This window comes from Bubalus bubalis, chromosome 7 (genome assembly GCF_019923935.1).
Source record: "Bubalus bubalis isolate 160015118507 breed Murrah chromosome 7, NDDB_SH_1, whole genome shotgun sequence".
Taxonomy (NCBI): domain Eukaryota; kingdom Metazoa; phylum Chordata; class Mammalia; order Artiodactyla; family Bovidae; genus Bubalus; species Bubalus bubalis.
The window spans coordinates 51,288,245-51,309,237 of NC_059163.1; the positions used below are offsets into that span (position 1 = coordinate 51,288,245).

A 20,993-nucleotide genomic window follows, 5' to 3' on the forward strand; every position below is an offset into this window, starting at 1 on the left:
ACCTGTTGTGAATTCCACCTTCTTGGACACCATCTTGTAATCAACAATTGAAAACTGAGGGAGCTCAATTTTATTCACTCCTGTTACTGCGCCCTCTCCTCCATTCCAGTAAAACTCAATGTCATCAGTGGTGTAGCCATCTGAAATGAAGAAGCAGCATAGTTAGATCGAGTTCAGTTGGCCTAGAAATTCATTTTGAAGACAGTCGGGGATCTGAGAAAAAATTCCCAGCGATTGATAATAAGATGATGTTTTAAATCAGGATGACAAAAGAGATTTGTTGAGTGCTATTTCTGATAGGCTGGTTGTGGTTGCATTGGGCAGATGGACACCACTGGCCTTGGTGAACATAAGCTCTGCGATCACTCAGTGGTATCCACTATCACTGCTGTGTATTTACTCTCATCGTGTCTACCAGTGTGGATTGGAGGATGCCTGGATTCTAGGTGTCTTGGCGTAGAAGACTCTTAAAACTAATACAATTTTGTAAAGTTTAAAAATAAAATAAAATTAAAAAAACAAACAAACAAAAATAAATAAATAAACAAATGTAAAAAAAAAAAAAAAAAGAGTGCCTTAGACTGCAAGGGGATGAAACCAGTCAATCCTAAAGGAAATCAACCCTGAATATTTATTGGAAGAACTGATGCTGAAGCTGAAGTGCCAACACTTTGGTCACCTGATGCAAAGAGCCAACATAATGGAAAAGACTCTGATGCTGGGAAAGATTGAAGGCAAAAGGAGGAGAGAGCAGAGGATGAGATGGTGAGATAGCATCACTGACTCAAGGGACATGAATTTGAGTACACTCCAGGAGACAGTGAAGGACAGAAAGCCTGGTGTGCTGCAGTCCCTGGGGTCACAAAGAGTTGGACACGACTTAGTGACTGAACAACATTTAATCACAACAAGCATAATAATAGAGCACATATTTGTTAAGAGAGAAAGAAATAATATTCTTGCTAGAAATATATTCTTGTTAGAAATTCTTGTTAGAATAAAGGGATGAAGTATAATGAAGTATAATGAAAGAACAAATTGGTACAGATCTGTTAAATGATCAAAAGACATTCAAGATAGCAGTCTCTTTAAAAAAAAAAAACTTAGGCAAGCTTCTATTTATATCTTTTGATTATAGCTAATATATGTGTGAAAATTTTAGGAACCATGTGATTTTTTGATGATATTTTTATATCTTAATACTTATGAGAGTGAGCTTTAAGTAATTTAGGAGAACATGAAGAGGATTATAGATTGTGGCAGAAGGGTCTATCCTGAAATCTATTCTCCCTTTCATTTTTGCTCCCACTTGTCAGTAGTCTATTAAAGGTTATAGAATAGACCATATATTATCATATATTAGAATAGCTTGCATAAAAACAATGAACTGATATATCCAAAAGTCTAAAATTCACTTAAGACATAAAGAAGGCTATATTTGTATCTTTCTATCTTCTAGAGACAAAGAGGGTCTTTCTAAGTTTCTTTTCTTTTTTATTCAGTCCTTTTGTTTTCAGCCCGTATTCTTATCTTCAAGCTCTGCACTGATATCTGCCTATCCCAAAGACCTGCTGTTCTCCCCTCTTCAGAGGAGAAGCCTCTGGTCATGGAGTGAAGGTGTGGGACCAGGGGTCTGGAGATTCAATTGCTTAGACTCTCTGTTTTTCTGTTAATAGTCCCACCTTCATCCCTCCTGCCAAAGTTATTTTATTAGGCAATTCCTGAGATTTTTTTTGGTAGGGAGGGGTCTGTGTATAAATGTTTACCTGCTAAGTTTATTTTTTATTTATATTCACCTCAAATAAAAAAGCATCAAATTCTTTTCCATTTAGAAAGGAGAGAACCAGGGGACTAGGAGCTTGGGTACTTGGATGGGGGTTAGAACAGTGAGATTAAGGAAGAAAGCTGGGTGTGGGGATTTGGTGGGGCCTATGTAATGAAGGCTGCTACCACTTGTGTGACTATTTAGAGTAACTGCTGCTTTCACAGTCCTCTAATAAGATGTGTATGTGTGTGCTAAGTCACTTTGCAACCCTATGGACCATAGCCTGCTAGGCTCCTCTGTCCATGGGATTCTCCAGGCAAGAATACTGGAGTGGGCTGCCATGCCCTCCTCCAGGGGATTTTCTGAACCCAGGGATCTAACCCACATCTCTTATGTCTCTTGCATTGGCAGGCAAGTTCTTTACCACTAGCACCACCTGGGAAGCTCTTAATAAGATGTAACATGAATGTGTTAGTTGCTAAGTTGTGCCCGACTCTTTGCGATGCCATGGACTGTAGCCTGCCAGGCTCCTCTGTCCATGGAATTCTCTAGGCAAGAATACTGGAGAGGATTGCCATTCCCTTCTCTAAGGGATCTTCCTGACCCAGGGATCAAACCCAGATCTCCAGCATTGCAGTCAGATTCTTTACCATTTGAGCCATTCCCTTAATAAGATGTAGGAGAATTTTAAAAGTGGAGAGAGAGAGAGAAACAGAGAGAGAGAGAGAGAGCGATGACTACCTCTTGTGCATCAGTAGGGGAATGACAGCTTGCCTGGAGCCCACCATGCTTTCCACCTAGAACACTGTTTCCTTTTAGGGTGCTCTGGCTATTGGGTCCAAACCCCAAGGGATATGCAAGAAAAACACAACAATATTTGTAAGAAAACCCAGTCATCCTAGGGAAGCAAAACAACCAGAACATTCAAAATAGATGTCATCTCATGAGAAGAACTGTTGGAGAGAGCAGACAAGAGTATGAACTTCTCATTTCCCACCCTTATTCAAAATTTGGGAACACATAAGGATATACGATTAGCGTGGAAAAAGTTCCTTACTTCCTTGTTCTGAAACCCATGCTGCTGCTGCTGCTGCTAAGTCGCTTCAGTCGTGTCCGACTCCGTGCGACCCTGTAGACGGCAGCCCACCAGGCTCCTCTGTCCCTGGGATTCTCCAGGCAAGAACACTGGAGTGGATTGCCATTTCCTTCTCCAATGCATGAAAGTGAAAAGTGAAAGTGAAGTCGCTCAGTCGTGTCCAACTCTTAGCCCATAGGTTTTAATAAAAAAGTGTGTTAGATGAATTGATGAGAAGATGCCACTGATGAGGCCAGATTAGTGGCTTAGATGACAGTTTGAACAAATTACAGAGAAGTGGAAAATATAAGGGTCAATATATGAATAGTGGGCCTGAGTGAAAGAAGAAGAGGAGCTGTAACACACAAAACCAAAGACAAATTTCCCTGAATTTAATAACTAAACTATTTTGTCTATTGAGGGGCTCATTATATCAGGCAACCCTGATATCATTCCTGAACTCCAAGGTAAAATAATAAATTTACAATCTTCCAGACACAAAATAGAGGGTGTTTTCACAGGAAAAGCTATTGGACTTCAGATATACAGCTTTAGAAAGGAAGGGATTATAGAATAACAATTCAGAAGAGCTAGTGTAAAAGCAAAAGGGCAGCAACTCAGAGACTCAAGAGTCCCATTCTCTGCTGAAATACCACTTCCTTCCAGAGAAGTTATATAAAGATCTGAGAACATTACCCAGGGACCTATTTGAGGAAACTATTCTACAGAGGACTCCAGTCAAACAAAGGAATCAGGATGGATAACTAGGATATCATCAGGGAAAGCACTTTGGAAACAGGGGGGCTGGGAAGAATTTTAAGACAACTTTGCTGAAATCTATGGAAACGCATTTGAAAATCTGAATAAAACATAATTTTCTTGTAAGAAAAGCATTTGCTAAAGCTTGAATCAGGAGAGGAAGAAGATCAAAATACATGTATATGTGTGGCTGAGTTCCTTTGCTGTCCATGGAAACTATCACAGCCATACTCCAATATAAAATAAAATAATGTAATTAAACAAACAAACAAAAAGCTTGATGTTATCCCTTACAAACAAGCACCAGATTCCAACAGTTAAGAACTGATAATTCTATTTCTACTTAAACAATTCCAAAGTATAAGCTAAGAATATAAACTTCCAAATTATTTTCATAAACAGAACATAAGATCCAGCAGGACATTAAATAACAATGTATAACATAATTAAATAAACAATGTTTACTCCAGGAGTGCAAATATTCAATATTAGAAAATTTTAGTAATATATTTCATTATATTAACAGATCTAAGGAGAAAAAAAGCATATGATTATATACCACAGGTGCTAAAAAGGCATTTGACAAAATTTAATAGCCAGTCTGTTTTTGTAACAAAACAAACAACACCACCCAATAAATATGACTATATGAATATTTACATAATGTGGTAAGATATAACTTTCTCAGTCTGAAAACCAGAATATTTTGGAAATAGTGGACTATTGCTATGAAAGTTAAGAACAAAATAAGAGTGTCCACTGTCATTGCTATTATTTTTAACATTGTTATGGAAACACTAGCCATTAAGTAAATGAATGAAAATTTTGAACTATAAAGTTGGAAAACTGCTGGTTAAAGTATTCAGATTAATTATACAATTGCATATCCAGTAAGCCCTAAAGAATTAACTGAATGACTATTACAAACAATAGAATTAGTATGATTATGGGGTACAAAGTTACTACACAGAAATGAGTGGTTTTCTTATATAAAACAAAAATTTACAATGACTGTTTTTAAAATAGAGACAGGAAATATCTAGTAATAAACTAACAGGCAAGACTTACATAAAGCAATATTTGAAACACTTTTGAAAAGCACAAAAGAAGCCTTGAACAAATAAAAAGGCATACCATATTTCAAATAGGAAGACTCAACATCATAAGTTCGTTTATAATTTAATGTGATTGCCTGGTAATACCAATCGGCTTTTTTTCAAGGTCGGGGGGACTAAACAAAAGTGATTCTAAAATTAAATTAAACAGATTAGACAATCTAAGACAACTGTAAAAATTACGACTCTTGACTTTGTGCTACTAACCTTAGCTTGACAACCAGGCACAAACCTATGTGTGTGTGTTACTCATTGGATAAGTAGGCATTTAGTGAGTGCAGACTATGTGCTGGGAATGGAAAGTTACCATGGTTACAGTAGTGAATAAAACTGACATGGCTCCTGCCCTCTTGGAGATTGCATATTTCATGTAAAATGTTACATATTTCACCACAGAATTCCTTTCTAAATCTTTCTGTGTGGATTGGCTTCCTTTAATACATGTTCTAATATTTAGGAAAGCCAAAAACTACAGTTCCCAAGGTAAAGATTTAGGTACCCTTATTAAATGAATTTAAGTGATGTCAAAGGTGATATTTGAGCATTCATTTTGGTGCAGCTCATACATTATAGAGGGGGCTCTGGAACCAGAAATCCTGGTTTTAACTTTCTGTGGTTCTGGAGTCAACGTGATGGCGGGAGCTACCTGATCACCAGCTTCCTGATTGTGGTGAAGCGCTCAGGCCCCATGGTAGGGCCAGTCCACACTGTGGTGCTGGGAGTCATTTCTAGTTGCCCAGGCTAGACTAGCCTACTACTTCTGTTTTTTATTTTCGTAAGCAGCACTTCCTTATTAAATCTCTTTCTGCTTGTGGCCAAATGGGCTTCTATAACAATTCTGCAACAAAAATCTAGATCTATATATTGTCTTTCTCTTCTAGGGAAGAATTATTTCCTCCAGATTTGGGATTACCAGAGCTTTCCATTAAAACCTCTGCTGTGGCCTCTGCTGATCATTCATTTGCTGTTTCTGTGTCTCACATCCTGCTTTCTAAACTCTGTTCTGTACCTCTGGGGCTGGACTCTCTGTCTCTCTTGCTTCCTTTAGATGCCCCTAGGAAGAACGGGCTGAAGATTAGAAGGTAGAAGGGGAAGGAAAGGCCCTTGATTCTGTCTCTGACAAGGTGGCAGTGTTGCGTTGCTGGCCATCACTGCTGGGACAGTGGGGGTGACTCCAGACTCTCACAGCAGCTCTTCCGGCACCTCCACAAACAACCAGGACAGCATTTCTAATAGGATCCAACAGATTCAGGCTCATGGCGCTTGCTTCTGGCTTTTGCTCCCTTAACACCCTTTTCTTTTTTCTCTCTTGCTTTTCCAGCTCTTCCAGTCTTTGTAATCAATTCTCTCTATTAAGTCCCCCTTTTTAAAAATTAATTAATTTATTTTGAAGCTAGTTACTTTACAATATTGTAGTGGTTTTTCCATACATTGACATGAATCAGACATGGTTGTACATGTGTCCCCCATCCTACACGCCCGCCACCTGCCTCCCCATCCCATCCCTCAGGGTTGTCCCAGTGCACCAGCTTTGAGTGTCCTGTTTCATGCATCAAACCTGCACTGGTTATCTATTTCACGTATGGTAATACACATGTTTCAATGCTACTCTCTCAAATCATCCCACCTGCACCTTCTCCCACAGAGTCCAAAAGTCTGTCCTTATATCTGTGTCTCTTTTGCTGTCTAGTATATAGGGCCATCATTACCATCTTTCTAAATTCCATATATGTATTAATATACTGGATTGGTGTTTTTCTTTTTGGCTTACTTCACTCTGTATAATAGGCACCAGTTCCATCCACCTCATTCCCTTTTTGAAAAACCTTGAGTGGTTTCTGCTTTCCCACTGAGTTTCTGTCAACACATAGTACATCTTATTGTGCAAATATTTTATCTGTTTACATAGTTTTGTGTTTATCTCTGCCTTTTGTCTCCTCCATCTCTCATTATATTATGTATATTATGTACTTTTTGAGAGCAAAGACCTTCTTTTATTCATTAAAGCAATTCTCAAATCCTAGAACATATTTTGCCCATAGTTATGCATCCAATATATGTATTTGTGAATAAATGAATTTATTAATGCTGTTTGCTGCTTAGGGGTCTGCATTTATTGTCTCAAACTGGTAACCTGATATATAATTTATTTGGTAGCATTTTTGAGCCAGATACACTTTTGATTACAGTGATTCTGCCTACAGGAGCCTTACAGGTGGGTCTGGGCCCCAAGGAAATGGAAAAAGCTGCTTATTAATTTTAGGCTTATTGAGTAACTAGGTGATAAATTACAACCTCAGGCTGATCTTCAAGTTGTGGGATTCTATGGGAGAAATATGTAAGCAATATCTAGAGTTGAAGGACCAGAGATGGTTCAGTTTGGGATTGAGAGGGGAGAAGATAGTACTGAGCTTAAAACTTCTCATTGCCTCCTCTTCTGCAGGGCAGCAGAACCCTTCAGTGCCATGCCCAATAGCAGAGCAGGAGTATGGCTGTCAATCACTGTGAATTTTAATAGGATTTAATGATTTATACAGTCAGTGGTCTGGGTCTGTATTCCCAAGCTCACTTGACTTTGTTTAACTAAAACCTCGTAGGCTGAGTGTTCAAAGCACTGAGATAATTACAGATGATTTGGGGGGAAAAAAATAATGCTCACTCCATTTTAGGTAGAAGTGTGAGTTCTCATGGGAAAAATAATGGCAGCTGGATCCAAAGGAAAGAAGAGAGGCCTAGAAATAAACTATTGTTCAAAGATTACACAAGAACATTTTGCCACAGAGAGTGAACATCAATTTACTCACACCCAAACAACCTATTTACCAAAGGTTCCCTTTATGAACCAGTGACTTCACACAGTGTCTCAAAGCCTGAACACTTGGATACCAAGGATATTGTTTCCTAGCAACAATAACCACACAGAAGCTCTCAAAATTTCCTCTCAGCCCCTGGGGACTTCTTAGTGGTGCAGAAAGTACAGATAAAATTAAGTTGATGTCAGTGGATAAAGATGCATGGAGCTAGTACAAATGTACAAGGAACTGGATGCTAGTATTTCTCTTCACTTCTTGAAACACTCTATTTTGGATGCATTTTCTAACTTGGAAATAAAAATTACTCCCTGCTGTGCTTAATAGAGCTGGGAAGATGGTCTAAAATTGTACTGAACTGTGTTTTAGAGAATAGAGAGATTTCAGCTTCTAATCCACAAGTGGACATAAGTAAATGTATTTCCCTCTGTGGCGTGGCCACAGCCTTATCGCAAGTTTCGCAGTGTGGGGCTTGATTGGTTTAAGCCAGTTGTTAAAACTCCATCCTCTTTGCTATGGTCATTGGCTCAGGGTTAAGCAATAAGTCATGTCTAAAACAATTAGGTTATAGCAGTCTCCTGGCCACATTTTTTGCTTGGAAATAGGTGTGTGACCCAAGTTGGTCCTGTCCTAGAGAAAGCTAGGAACTGTGTTTAAAATTTGGAGGAGAGAAGTTCTCCCTTTCTCTTTTAGCTGTAGGTAAATAAGAAATGCTCAGTGGAAAGTGGCCAGTCTAGCTATAAAAGCCGATTTCTTCCCTTCTTGTTTATGCCAGTCATTATTAGCACCTAATTGAAACCACTCATGATCAAGATTTTAGTTGACCTATTGAAGTAGATTTAGTAGTCTGCCCCTCTCTGCTACCTTCCACATGAGGGCCAAAATATTAGGAATTTATCATCTCTGGTCTAGGAGCTGGGTAGATCCTTCCTATTACAAAGTTATTAGATATTTGTAATGGTGCATCTCTGAAGCAGATAAGAAATCTGTCTCTGTTCTTAGCCATTCGCTCTGTCATGTCCAGCTCTTTGCAACTCCATGGACCATAGCCTGCCAGGCTCCTCTGTCCATGGGCAAAATTACTTAAGTGGGTTGCCATGCCCTCCTCCAAGGGATATTCCCAACCCAGGAATCGAACCCAGGTCTCTCATATTGCAGGCGGATTCTTTACCATCTAAACCACTAGAAAGCTGTTGCAGCTGCTGCTGCTGCTAAGTCGCTTCAGTCGTGTCCGATTCTGTGCGACCCCAGAGACGGCAGCCCACCAGGCTCCCCCGTCCCTGGGATTCTTCAGGCAAGAACACTGGAGTGTGTTGCCATTTCCTTCTCCAATGCAGGAAAGTGAAAAGTGAAAGTGAAGTCGCTCAGTCAAGTCCGACTCTTCACGACCCCATGGACTGCAGCCCACCAGGCTCCTCCGCCCAGGGGATTTTCCAGGCAAGAGTACTAGAGTGGGGTGCCATTGCCTTCTCTGACTAGAAAGCTAGTTGGATCTAATCCTTTAAGTGGCTCCAAGTCTATTGTAGCACTTACTCTAAAGGCTACTTGGGATTTCTTTCTCACTTATCTCTGTATCCTAAGAAGCAATAAAGCAACCAGGGAAGCCAGATTTTTAAAGCATTCTCACAAGTATTAAGAAACTGTAGGTACAAAGCACTTTATAGGCAACAAGCCACTTTATAACTGACTCCTACCTGATGACTCACCGTTTGAGTCATCACCCTGTCCCTAGGAATGGCCCTCTTGCTATTTTCTTAGTCAACTCAACAGTTAATTAGATTTCTAGGTGATCATTAGAAAATGTGGCTGTATAATAAGTAAAAATTCATCTTTTCTGAGAGCATTCACCATCTGATCTTTATCTACCCCTTGTGCCAATAGAAAACAAGCCAAGTACATTTCTTACATGACAGTACCTCTTATGTTTGAGCACGCATCTGGTCATCCCTTTCATTGTTTCCTTCTTTAGGTTCTGGTCCTTCCCAGGATATACTCAACCTATGAAACCTCTCCTCTCAGTAGTTCTGAGGTTGCTGATATACTCCTTGAACCACAGGAACCCCAACTGAGGGGTGGCCATGTCTACCTCATCCCTTACCCCTCATTTTGCATTATCTGGCAACTTTTCCTGTTGAACTGACTCACCCCCAAGATTAAACCTGCCCTGGTCATTGAGCTACTCCTGAGTGATTTGGAAATTCAGCAGCATCAGATTTGGAATTATGTCACATCCTTAGATTTGAAATCTTCAGGTCCAGGGTTGTCTGCTGGTTTCTTAAGCATTCCTTGAGAGGTCCTCCGCTATTTCCAGCCAGATCTAAGATGCACAAGACGCAGAGTCAGGATTCTCAGTCTTCTTCTCATGCTGGTCAAACCCGGCCAGTTCCTATGTTTGCCCAATGTGTAAATTTCAAGAATGACTTTCCAAAAGACCTGCTCCTTCATATCTGATTGTTTAATACGGCATAATCCATTAATGTTGTCTATATTTGGTCATCCCCTTTTAAAGGCTTTTAGATCCCAAGTGCCTTTGCTTTTAGAGACAGCTTTCCACTTTATTTTCAATTATTAAAATGTATTCACATTCCATGTTAAACTTAATTTATGTGTCACTAATAAAAGTACTAATAAAAAAAGTGAAAGTGAAAGTGAAAGTGACTGAAAGTGAGTCAGTCCTGTCCGACTCTTTGTGACCCGTGGACTGTAGCCCACCAAGCTACTCCGTCCATGGGATTCTCCAGGCAAGAATACTGGAGTGGGTTGTCATTTCCTTCTCCAAATAAAAAAAAGTCACTAATAAAAAAATAAAACCACTAGAACATTCAGGTAGGACCTAAATCAAATCTCTAACGATTATACAGTGAAAGTGAGACATAGATTTAAGGGACTAGATCTGATAGACAGAGTGCCTGATGAACTATGGAATGAGGTTCGTGACATTGTACAGGAGACAGGGATCAAGACCATCCCCAAGAAAAAGAAATGCAAAAAACTAAAATGACAGTCTGAGGAGGCCTTACATATAGCTGTGAAAAGAAGAGAAGGCAAAAAGCAAAGGAGAAAAGGAAAGATATACCCCATTTGAACGCAGAGTTCCAAAGAATAGCAAGGAGAGATAAGAAAGCCTTCCTCAGTGATGAGTGCAAAGAAATAGAGGAAAACAATAGAATGGGAAAGACTAGAGATATCTTCAAGAAAATTAGAGGTACCAAGGGAACATTTCATGCAAAGATGGGCACAATAAAGGACAGAAATGGTATGTACCTAACAGAAGCAGAAGATATTAAGAAGAGGTGGCAAGAATACACAGAAGAACTGTACAAAAAAGATCTTCATGAACCAGATAATCATGATTGTGTGATCACTCACTTAGAACCAGACATCCTGGAATGTGAAGTCAAGTGGGCCTTAGAAAGCATAACTATGAACAAGGCTAGTGGAGGTGATGGAATTCCAGTTGAGCTATTTCAAATCCTGAAAGATGATGCTGTGAAAGAGCTGCACTCAATATGCCAGCCAATTTGGAAAACGCAACAGTGGCCACAGGACTGGAAAAGGTCAGTTTTCATTCCAATCCCAAAGAAAGGCAATGCTAAAGAATGTTCAAACCACCCCACAATTGCACTCATCTCACATGCTAGCAAAGTAATGCTCAAAATTCTCCAAGCTAGGCTTCAACAGTACATGAACTGAGAACTTCCAGATGTTCAAGTTGAATTTAGAAAAGGCAGAGGAACCAGAGATCAAATTGCCAACATCTGTTGGATTATCAAAAAAGCAATAGAGTTCAGAAAAACATCTACTTCTGCTTCATTGACTACGCCAAAGCCTTTCTGTGGATCACCACAAACTATGGAAAATTCTGAAAGAGATGGGAATACCAGACCACATGACCTGCCTCTTGAGAAATGTGTATGAAGGTCAGGAAGCAACAGTTAGAAGTGGACATGGAACAACAGACTGGTTTCAAATAGGGAAAGGAGTACGTCAAGGCTGTCTATTGTCACCCTGCTTATTTAACTTATATATAGAGTACATCATGAGAAATGCTGGGCTGGAAGAAGCACAAGCTGGAATCAAGATTGCTGGGAGAAATATCAATAACCTTAGATGTGCAGATGACACCACCCTTATGGCAGAAAGTGAAGAAGAACTAAAAAGCCTCTTGATTAAAGTGAAAGAGGAGAGTGAAAAAGTTGGCTTAAAGCTCAACATTCAGAAAACTAAGATCATGGCATCCAGCCCCATCACTTCATGGCAAATAAATGGAAAAACAGTGGAAACAGTGGAAGACTTTATTTTTATGGCCTCCAAAATCACTGCAGATGGTGACTGCAGCCATGAAATTAAAAGATGCTTACTCCTTGAAAGAAAAGTTATGACCAACCTAGACAGTATAGTAAAAAGCAGAGACATTACTTTGCCAGCAAAGGTCCATCTAGTCAAGGCTATGGTTTTTCCAGTGGTCATGTATGGATTGAGAGCTGGACTATAAAGAAAGCTGAGCACCAAAGAATTGATGCTTTTGAACTGTGGTGTTGGAGAAGACTCTTGAGAGTCCCTTGGACTACAAGGAGATCCAACCAGTCCATCCTAAAGGAGATCAGTCCTGGGTGTTTATTGGAAGGACTGATGTTGAAGCTGAAACTCCAATAATTTGGCCACCTGATGCGAAGAACTGACTCATTGGAAAAGACCCTGATGCCAGGAAAGATTGAAGGCGGGAGGAGAAGGGGACGACAGAGGGTGAGATGGTTGGATGGTATCACCAACTCAATGGACATGAGTTTGAGTAAACTCCGGGAGTTGTTGATGGACAGGGAGGTCTGGCACGCTGCAGTCCATGGGGTCACTAAGAGTCAGTTCATAATGTTGCAAAGAGTTGGACACGACTGAGTGACTTTCACTTTTCCTTTATGTATTTTGGATCCAATAATTTAAGATCCTTGATAAACTCATAGTATGTAGACATTTTGCCTATAGTACTTGATGGTGAAATGATTTTGCTGGAGCCTGGATACCAACTGGGCTCTAGTACACCGCCTAAGATCTCCTTCTATGCTTTCTTTATTTGAAATACATCCAGTTTCTCCTAAATTTACCACTGGTGGGAATTCTGCTGCCATCATCAGATCTTCTGATCCTGACTGTGGCTTGTTCTGACATGTAAACTGGCTCCCACCTGGAATTTCTCAAGATGAAATTGTCTGGCAGGTTGGACTGCATGCACTAGCCTTCCCCATGGGTGATTCAGGTGCCCTCTCTCAGGCTGAGCCTGTCTGACCCTGTCTGACCTCCTTCCCCTACCATTTTTTCTGGCCTCATACTGATGAAGTTCCTACATGCTTTCTGCCATACCTGTCCAAATCACAGTATTCTTGGTATAGCTAGGTAGCAAAGAGCAATGCTTTTCTTATTCTAGTAACCTGTTAAAGCAGCACAAGTTTAAATGAGGTTTTTGACAGTCACATTGTTTTTTCCCTTTGGATTCAAACATAGGATCTAATATAGTCCCCATTAAATTGATCTAATTCAATTTGACTTGCTGTTGAGACTTTTTTTAAAAATATTTATTTGCTTACCTGCACTGTATCTTTTCTTCAAATTTGATAAACATGCCTTTTTATCATTATTGTCTTGATTAAGACAAATGTGGGATGTCAGAGACAAAGATAGAGCTCTGTTATCGTCTATTGGCGATGTTCCTTTAGACTGATATAAAAAATCTTTAATCAGCATTTTTCAGGGTGGCATCATCATCTATTCATTTAATATTCACCTAATGGTTTTAGCTTTGAGTCTGTACTCCATATGTATCAGTATCAAGTCTATTTAGACTTGTGTTTGGAGAAATCAAGCTGCTTCTGTGGATTACTGAGAACATTTCTATGGGATCCATGGCTAGAATCTTTCCCAGATTGAATCAGCCTCATCAGCCTAAGTGTCTTTGAATTTCTCTTTCTAACCGTCTGGAACATGGAGTGGTGTATTCCATTCTGTCAACACTAATAATTGTTTAGTGTACTAATGGTGTGTAGGCTCATGATAATAACTTTCCCTTCACAATGTCCAGCTAATGGAGCTATATTGAATTAATATATGTGGGCGCATATGTTTTAGGCAAATTATTGGTTAAAGATCAGAATCAGGGTTACTGTACGGCCACAATCACTGGTGAAGTGAAAGATAATCACACCTGGAAATGCTAAAATCTTACTATTAAGTGCTTGTCTTATTGTTGTTTTTTTTTTTTTTTTACCAATGGAAGTTACTCAGTACAAACAACTACTAGCCATCTACATTTTATTGTCTTAAAGGAGAATATTTTATATCTCAAAAAATTCTTATCCATCTCTTTTTAACTTACATTAATTTCAATGTAGTTAATAGTGGTATCTCTTTATGTGCTGAAAATGAATTTTTTATTTTAAAAAACTTATGTGGTGAATATATAAAAATCTTTTAAAAATAGAACCCCAGTAAATTATTATTTTTTTATGTTCTAAAAAAAATGCCTAAATGTAAGTTCAAATCTGTGAAATTATTTGTATGCCCTGTAGAGGGCACTCAAGACCTTCCAGATTTATAGGCAGAGACAGGATAGTGTCTGAACAGTTTATTATTTTCAATTGCAGGAGTTTTACATTTTTCCTGACTATTTTAGCTTTGGATCACTGATTCCCACAAGGTTTTATTTTAAAATTCATCTATGTTAAATAACACTAGAACAATTCTGATTAATATATCTAGTCACAGATTCATATTTTTAGCTAGAAATATCTATTTGTATTTGAATACATACAACTCTAATTGTTACTAGAATGACTATAACAAATGACTTGTTTTGGTATATTTAATGGTTGAGTTGTAATCTCACTACATCTTCAAAAGTACAGAATAAGCTAGTTTAGCCATGCACATGAGTTAACAAACATTTATGTGTAGAAAATGGACCCATCCTTCACATATCTTATTATTATTATGCAACTGGTTGCAATAAAATGCACTGAACTAAAAATCAGCCTTCTATCAGGTCAAAGTTAATTTTAATTTATATTAACTAACTTGCCTAGTTCCTAATTTCTTTTATCTGTAAGCTATGTCTTTTAGTCTCATATACCATATCAATCACATTCAGACACTGTTTACTGAGACCCATTCCATTCAGTTTCTAAATGATGCCTTCTACATTTGTGAATGAGAAGTATGTAGTCCCTGCCTGGATTTTCACAAATGTGTTGCACACAACATACAGTAATAAATATAGTAGCCTTAGGAAGCATTGCTATGAACAAAGCTAGTGGAGCTGATGGAATTCCAGTTGAGCTATTTCAAATCCTGAAAGATGATGCTGTGAAAGTGCTGCACTCAATATGTCAGCAAATTTGGAAAACACAGCAGTGGCCACAGGACTGGAAAAGGTCAGTTTTCATTCCAATCCCAAAGATAGGCAATGCCAAAGAATGCTCAAACTACCACACAATTGCACTCATCTCACATGCTAGCAAAATAATGCTCAAAATTCTCCAAGCCAGGCTTCAGCAATATGTGAACTGTGAACTTCCAGATGTTCAAGCTGGATTTAGAAAAGGCAGAGGAACCAGAGATCAAATGGCCAACATCCATTGAATCATAGAAAAAGCAAGAGAATTCCAGAAAAACATCCATTTCTGCTTCATTGACTATGCTAAAGCCTTTGACTGTGTGGATCACAACAAACTGTGGAACATTCTTAAAAAGATGGGAATATCAGATCACCTTACCTGCCTCCTGAGAAATTTGTGTGCAGGTCAAGAAGCAACAGTTAGTACAAGACATACAACAATAGACTGGTTCAAAATTGGGAAAGGAGTACGTTAAGGCTGTATATTGTCACCCTGCTTATTTAACTTCTATGCAGAGTACAACATGCGAAATGCCAGGCTGGATGAAGCACAGGCTGGAATTAAGATTGCTGAGAGAAATATAAATAATCTCAGATATGCAGATGATAGAAAGTGAGGAGGAACTAAAGAGCCTCTTGATGAAAGTGAAAGAAGAAGATGAAAAAGCTGGCTTAAAACCCAACATTAAAAGAACAAAGATCATGGCATCTGGTCCCATCACTTCATAGAAAATAGATGGGGAAACAATGGAAACAGTGACAGACTTTATTTTCTTGGGTTTCAAAATCACTGCAGATGGTGACTGCAGCCATGAAATTGAAAGATGCTTGCTCCTTGGAAGAAAAGCTTTGACCAACTTAGCTGTTAAAAAGAAGAGACATTACTTTGCTGACAAAGGTCCATCTAGTCAAAGCTATGGTTTTTCCAGTAATCATGTATGGATGTGAGAGTTGGACCATAAAGAAGGCTGAGTGACGAAGGATTGATGCTTTTGAACTGTGGTGTTGGAGAAGACTCTTGAGAGTCCCTTGGACTGCAAGGAGATCAAACCTAAAGGAAATCAATCCTAAAGGAAAACCTAAATGAAATCAATCCTAAAGGAAATCAATCCTGAATATTCATTGGAAGGACTGATGCTGAAGCTGAAGCTCCAGTACTTTGGCTACCTGATGTAAAGAGCTGACTCTTTAGAAATAAGACCTTAACGCTGGGAAAGATTGAAGGCATGGGGAGATGGGGACGACTGAGGATGAAATGGTTGGATGGCATCATCGACTCAATGGACATGAGTTTGAGCAAGCCCCGGGAGTTGGTGAAGGACAGGGAAGCCTGGCATGCTGCAGTCCATGAGGTTGCAAAGAGTCAGACACAACTGAGTGGCTGAACAACAACAACAACAACAACAACCAAGCCCTAGTATCTAAAGGTGGTTGGTTTTATTTTCCAACAAGATAGCTTTTCTCTTGCAATTCTCAACCGTTTTTGAATATCCCGTGTTCTTTTGGATTTCCTTTAGGATCAAGTTGGATAGATCTAGCAACTAGGAGGCCATGTGCTTTTGTGGCTCACAAACTATTATATGTTTTGTATAATTTCTTGGCTTTTGAAATCCTTGTGAATAGAATGTTGAAGAGCTGACAGTTCACAGTTGTTTGTATCTACAATTTATCTGTGCTCATTCCCAAGTGCTAGATTGGTGTCATGGAGGTTATTGTGGCAGGCTTGTTGGGCACAGTAATATCTGTGTTTTAAAAATTGCATTGTGTCTGGGCATGACGGGGGGAAAAAAAAAAGCCCTATCAGATTATTACTGGTTTTGCTGGAATTGATTTTTCACTCCCTGTAACTTGGCAGTTACACTGATGAAACATGTGGCTCGCTGCCATTTTATTTATGTTGAGGGTTTTATTTCTGATGTCCGTGAAATAATGAGATAGGCAAATATAAATTTATCTTTGAAGATGCTTGATGTAGAAGTCTGAGAACAGCAGTTAGGAAAGGGCATTGTTCTAATATTATTGCCTGATCTCAGGCCAGGGAAGAAAATCAGTGAGTATCATTTTCATTTTCAGAGGAGGGAAATGAAAGTACAGATTTCCATGACCTGATAGGGAAAGCTGAATGTTTCCAAGTTTCTATCTATCTGTGGAAAAGGGGCCAATAATCTGCAGTACCTGGCTTATAGGGAAGGTAAAAAAGATTGTTTTTGCAGTTACAGCTACAGAGTGCTTCTTAGAAGCAATCTATCTTCAAAATACTTACAAGCATTACACAGGCATCACCTGTTGCTTCTGGATAGATCTGTAGCCTTGTTCTCAACCAAGGGTGGCTTCCTCTGCCCAGGGGACATGTGGCGACACCTGAAGGCATTTTGGCTGTCACGACTTGCGGGATGGATGCTGCTAGTATCTGGTGACTAGAGGCCAGGGATGATGCCTGATGCTCTGCAATAGTCAGGGCCGTGCTCTGCATGAATTATGCAGCCCAGCATGCCAGTAATGCTGATGTTGGGACACTTTGGTCCATAGCTAGAGGGTAGAATGTGGTTGGTAGAAGGTCATATTAAGACTATGGGGGAGGGGAGGGATGGATAGAGAGTTTGGGATCAACATGGACACACTGCTATATTTAAAATGAATAACCAAAAGGATCTGCCGTATGGCACAGGGAACTCTGCTCAATATTGTGTATTAACACTAACTTAGACGAGGAAAGAATATGAAAAGGAATTTCAAATTCTGCTGCTGCTGCTGCTAAGTTGCTTCAGTCGTGTCCGACTCTGTGCTACCCCATAGATGGCAGCCCACCAGGCTCCCCCGTCCCTGGGATTCTCAAGGCAAGAACACTGGAGTGGGTTGCCATTTCCTTCTCCAGTGAGTGAAAGTGAAAAGTGAAAGTGAAGTCGCTCAGTCGTGTCCGACTCTTAGCGACCCCATGGAGTGCAGCCTTCCAGGCTCCTCCGTCCATGGGATTTTCCAGGCAAGAGTACTGGAGTGGGGTGCCATTGCCTTCTCCGAGAACTGTCTAGCACATAGCTAATAATAAAGTTTCTTAAGAGGTAAAAAAAGTAAGCCAGAAAGAAAAACACCAATACAGTATACTAACGCATATATATGGAATTTAGAAAGATGGTAACAATAACCCTGTGTACGAAACAGCAAAAGAGACACTGATGTATAGAACAGTCTTATGGACTCTGTGGGAGAGGGAGAGGGTGGGAAAATTTGGGAGAATGGCATTGAAACATGTAAAATATCATGTATGAAACAAGTTGCCAGTCCAGGTTCGATGCACGATACTGGATGCTTGGGGCTGGTGCACTGGGACGACCCAGAGGGATGGTATGGGGAGGGAGGAGGGAAGAGGATGGGGAACACATGTATACCTGTGGCGGATTCATTTTGATATTTGGCAAAACTAATACAATTATGTAAAATAAAAAAAAAAAACCCTTAAACAAAAAAGAGGTAAAAAAGGAAAAGGCTATTTGTATTGATGATATGGCAAGTGGTTCATAATTTACTTAGATCTCATTCTAAGCAGACAGCTCTTTCATGAAAGGAAGACATAGACTTCTTTTGTCCTCAAATCACAAATAGAGTTTCTTATAATCTAAGGGCCTCAGGCCAAGACAGTAAGATTGTGGTTACATGCTACCGGGGGCTGGGTAGAGGGAAAATTGACCTTGGGTAACCTGACTAACAAGCAAGGCAAATTCTTGACTCTTTGGTTTAAAAGACACTAGCCTGAAAGAGGAGAAGGAAATGGCACCCCACTCTAGTACTCTTGCCGAGAAAATCCCATGGATGGAGGAGCCTGGTAGGCTGCAGTCCATGGGGTCTCGAAGAGTCGGACACGACTGAGCGACTTCACTTTCACTTTTCACTTTCATGCATTGGAGAAGGAAATGGCAACCCACTCCAGTGTTCTTGCCTGGAGAATCCCAGGGATGGGGGAGCCTGGTGGACTGCCGTCTATGGGGTCGCACAGAGTTGGACACGACTGAAACGACTTAGCAGCAGCAGCAGCAACAGCAGCAGCCTGAAAGAAGGATGTCCATATACACAAACTTTCTGAATAATTCTTTTCACCCTCAACTCTCCCAACACATAATTTAAAGAGACTTCAAGGAAGAGAACAGGGGGGAAAGAGCAGAGAGGAAGGAAGAATCAGATGTGAATTTGGGAAGCCCAGGTTGCCTCTGCCCCTTCATGCTGGGTTCTATGGTGGGGGTATGATGCTAGACAGCTGCTTTAAAGTTCTGGATGGGAGTGGAGCCTGTGCTTTATGCTGAAGGCAAGCAAGTATTGCAGAAAGCATTATTCATCCCACTATTTATGACAACAGTTGCTTTGTTAAAGCTGCAGAGTGCTAGAGACAGCTCCATCTGAGTTTCTTGTGGGTTTTTAATAGTGGGGAGGATTCCAGAGGGTTGTGGTTAGCAGATGTGCCCTGGGAGAAAACTTGTGGTCGAGAAAGACATCTCAGTGTTATGTCATTGGAAGGATACAGCATGGACAGGGCTGAAAGACCCAGTTAAGTCTTGGGCATGTTGCTAGTGCTGCAAGCGTTCAGTGGGATCTGGACTGGCACCCACAGAATGCCTAGTTGCCATTAGAGTGAGACCTGATTTCACCTGTGCTGTGATGCAAACAGGAAAAGTTATATCTGAGGTCAGAGGCTGGCCTAGGACCCAACGATGGAGCATGAAAGGAGAACAGCTCCTCTCTGACCCCCTGTGCAATGCACCCTAAGTACTTTCAGAGCTTAGGATCAGCCCCAGGGGGAGGAGTGGCACAAAAGAGCGACACTGCCGACAGACCAAGTCACATCCCCTCCGCTCCCCTGGCATTTACCCTGGTGTCTTCTGAGCTCGCCGTCAACATCCAGGGAAGAGCACGAAGAAAGAAACAGTCCTGGTGTTCCTGAGTCTACACCTGAGTGTCTGAGGAAGAGCTGAACTTGAGCGATTATGTAGAAATTATGAGAGTAATTTACATTTAAAATAAATTTTTAAATTTACACAGTTTAAAACTAAATGGATACATTTTAGTTTATAGATTGAAATTTTTACCTATATTAGCTGTATCTGTGGGGGAAAAGAGTACAGAGATTACGAAGTCTAGCGTCTTGTTCCTACTCTTTACACAGTATCTAAAGGCCATATTAGAACCTGAGCAAAAAGATGCACAATTAGCATCTCATAAAACAACATAGCTGGGGCTGTAAGAGTGGAATGGGTGAAATTTTCTTCCCAAAGAATCTCCATTTAGATGTTTTCAATCTTATGAATTGGTGCTCAATTTCCAGAAGTTCATGATATCAAAATACGTATTTTAAAATTGTACTAGAAGAATCCTTTAGCGTAGTCTTTTTTTATACTACGCTTTCGGATTTTTCAGCTGTACTTTGGTTTAATCCACATGATGCTGCCCAAAGGACCCTGAAACTGAAGATAATGGTGTCCGCTGATCTAGATTGTTTTTAAGCAGGTACTCTGGTTATTAATTTTCATTCAAAAGGAAGTCTTTAGCTGGGTTATTTTTTTCTAGAGATGAAACCAGTCTATCTTCCTCAGAATTCTTTGAGAAATTCCATATCAATATTCATCTTAAAACCCCACAGCTTGCCTATTTCTTTCTTTTTGAAGATTACCTTTTACTAAAGAAGTATTAGTAAGCAACTGTTTGTTGATACCTGATTAGATATTCCATGCACTAAGACCTTTTAATTCTGAGGCAAGCAATACACGACATTCAACCCATACAACAGCCAGTTAGGAAGAAATTATTATCTCCATAGTAATCATTAGGATGCTGAGGTTTAGTCTGTTTAGGGAACACAGTCACAAACCATGTTAGGGCAGCATTTCTAAAATCTTTCTTCCCTACCACACTACCTAGGTTTAATTTTGTTAATTTATACTACTAATTTATACTTCTAGTTATATGCTATAGAAAGAATGACTCTGTACCTTACTAGGTTGAAGCTTAAGAAAGTGCTGATATTTGACCTTTTATGGACCAAAGCCAGCAATTTCATGTGTGTAATCTTATTATAGTGCAGCATGCAGCGGCTCAGCTC

At 39.8% G+C, this 20,993-nt stretch overlaps 1 protein-coding gene across 1 annotated transcript in view; it reads right to left on the minus strand.

Annotated features, from left to right (window-relative positions):
* Nucleotides 1–20,993, minus strand: part of GABRB1 (gamma-aminobutyric acid type A receptor subunit beta1) — a 446,588-nt gene that overhangs the window by 28,256 nt on the left and 397,339 nt on the right. Inside the window, exon 6 of the mRNA XM_006069953.4 lies at nucleotides 3–140. Coding sequence (XP_006070015.3) covers nucleotides 3–140 — 138 coding nt within the window. The remainder of the gene's footprint in view (nucleotides 1–2; nucleotides 141–20,993) is intronic.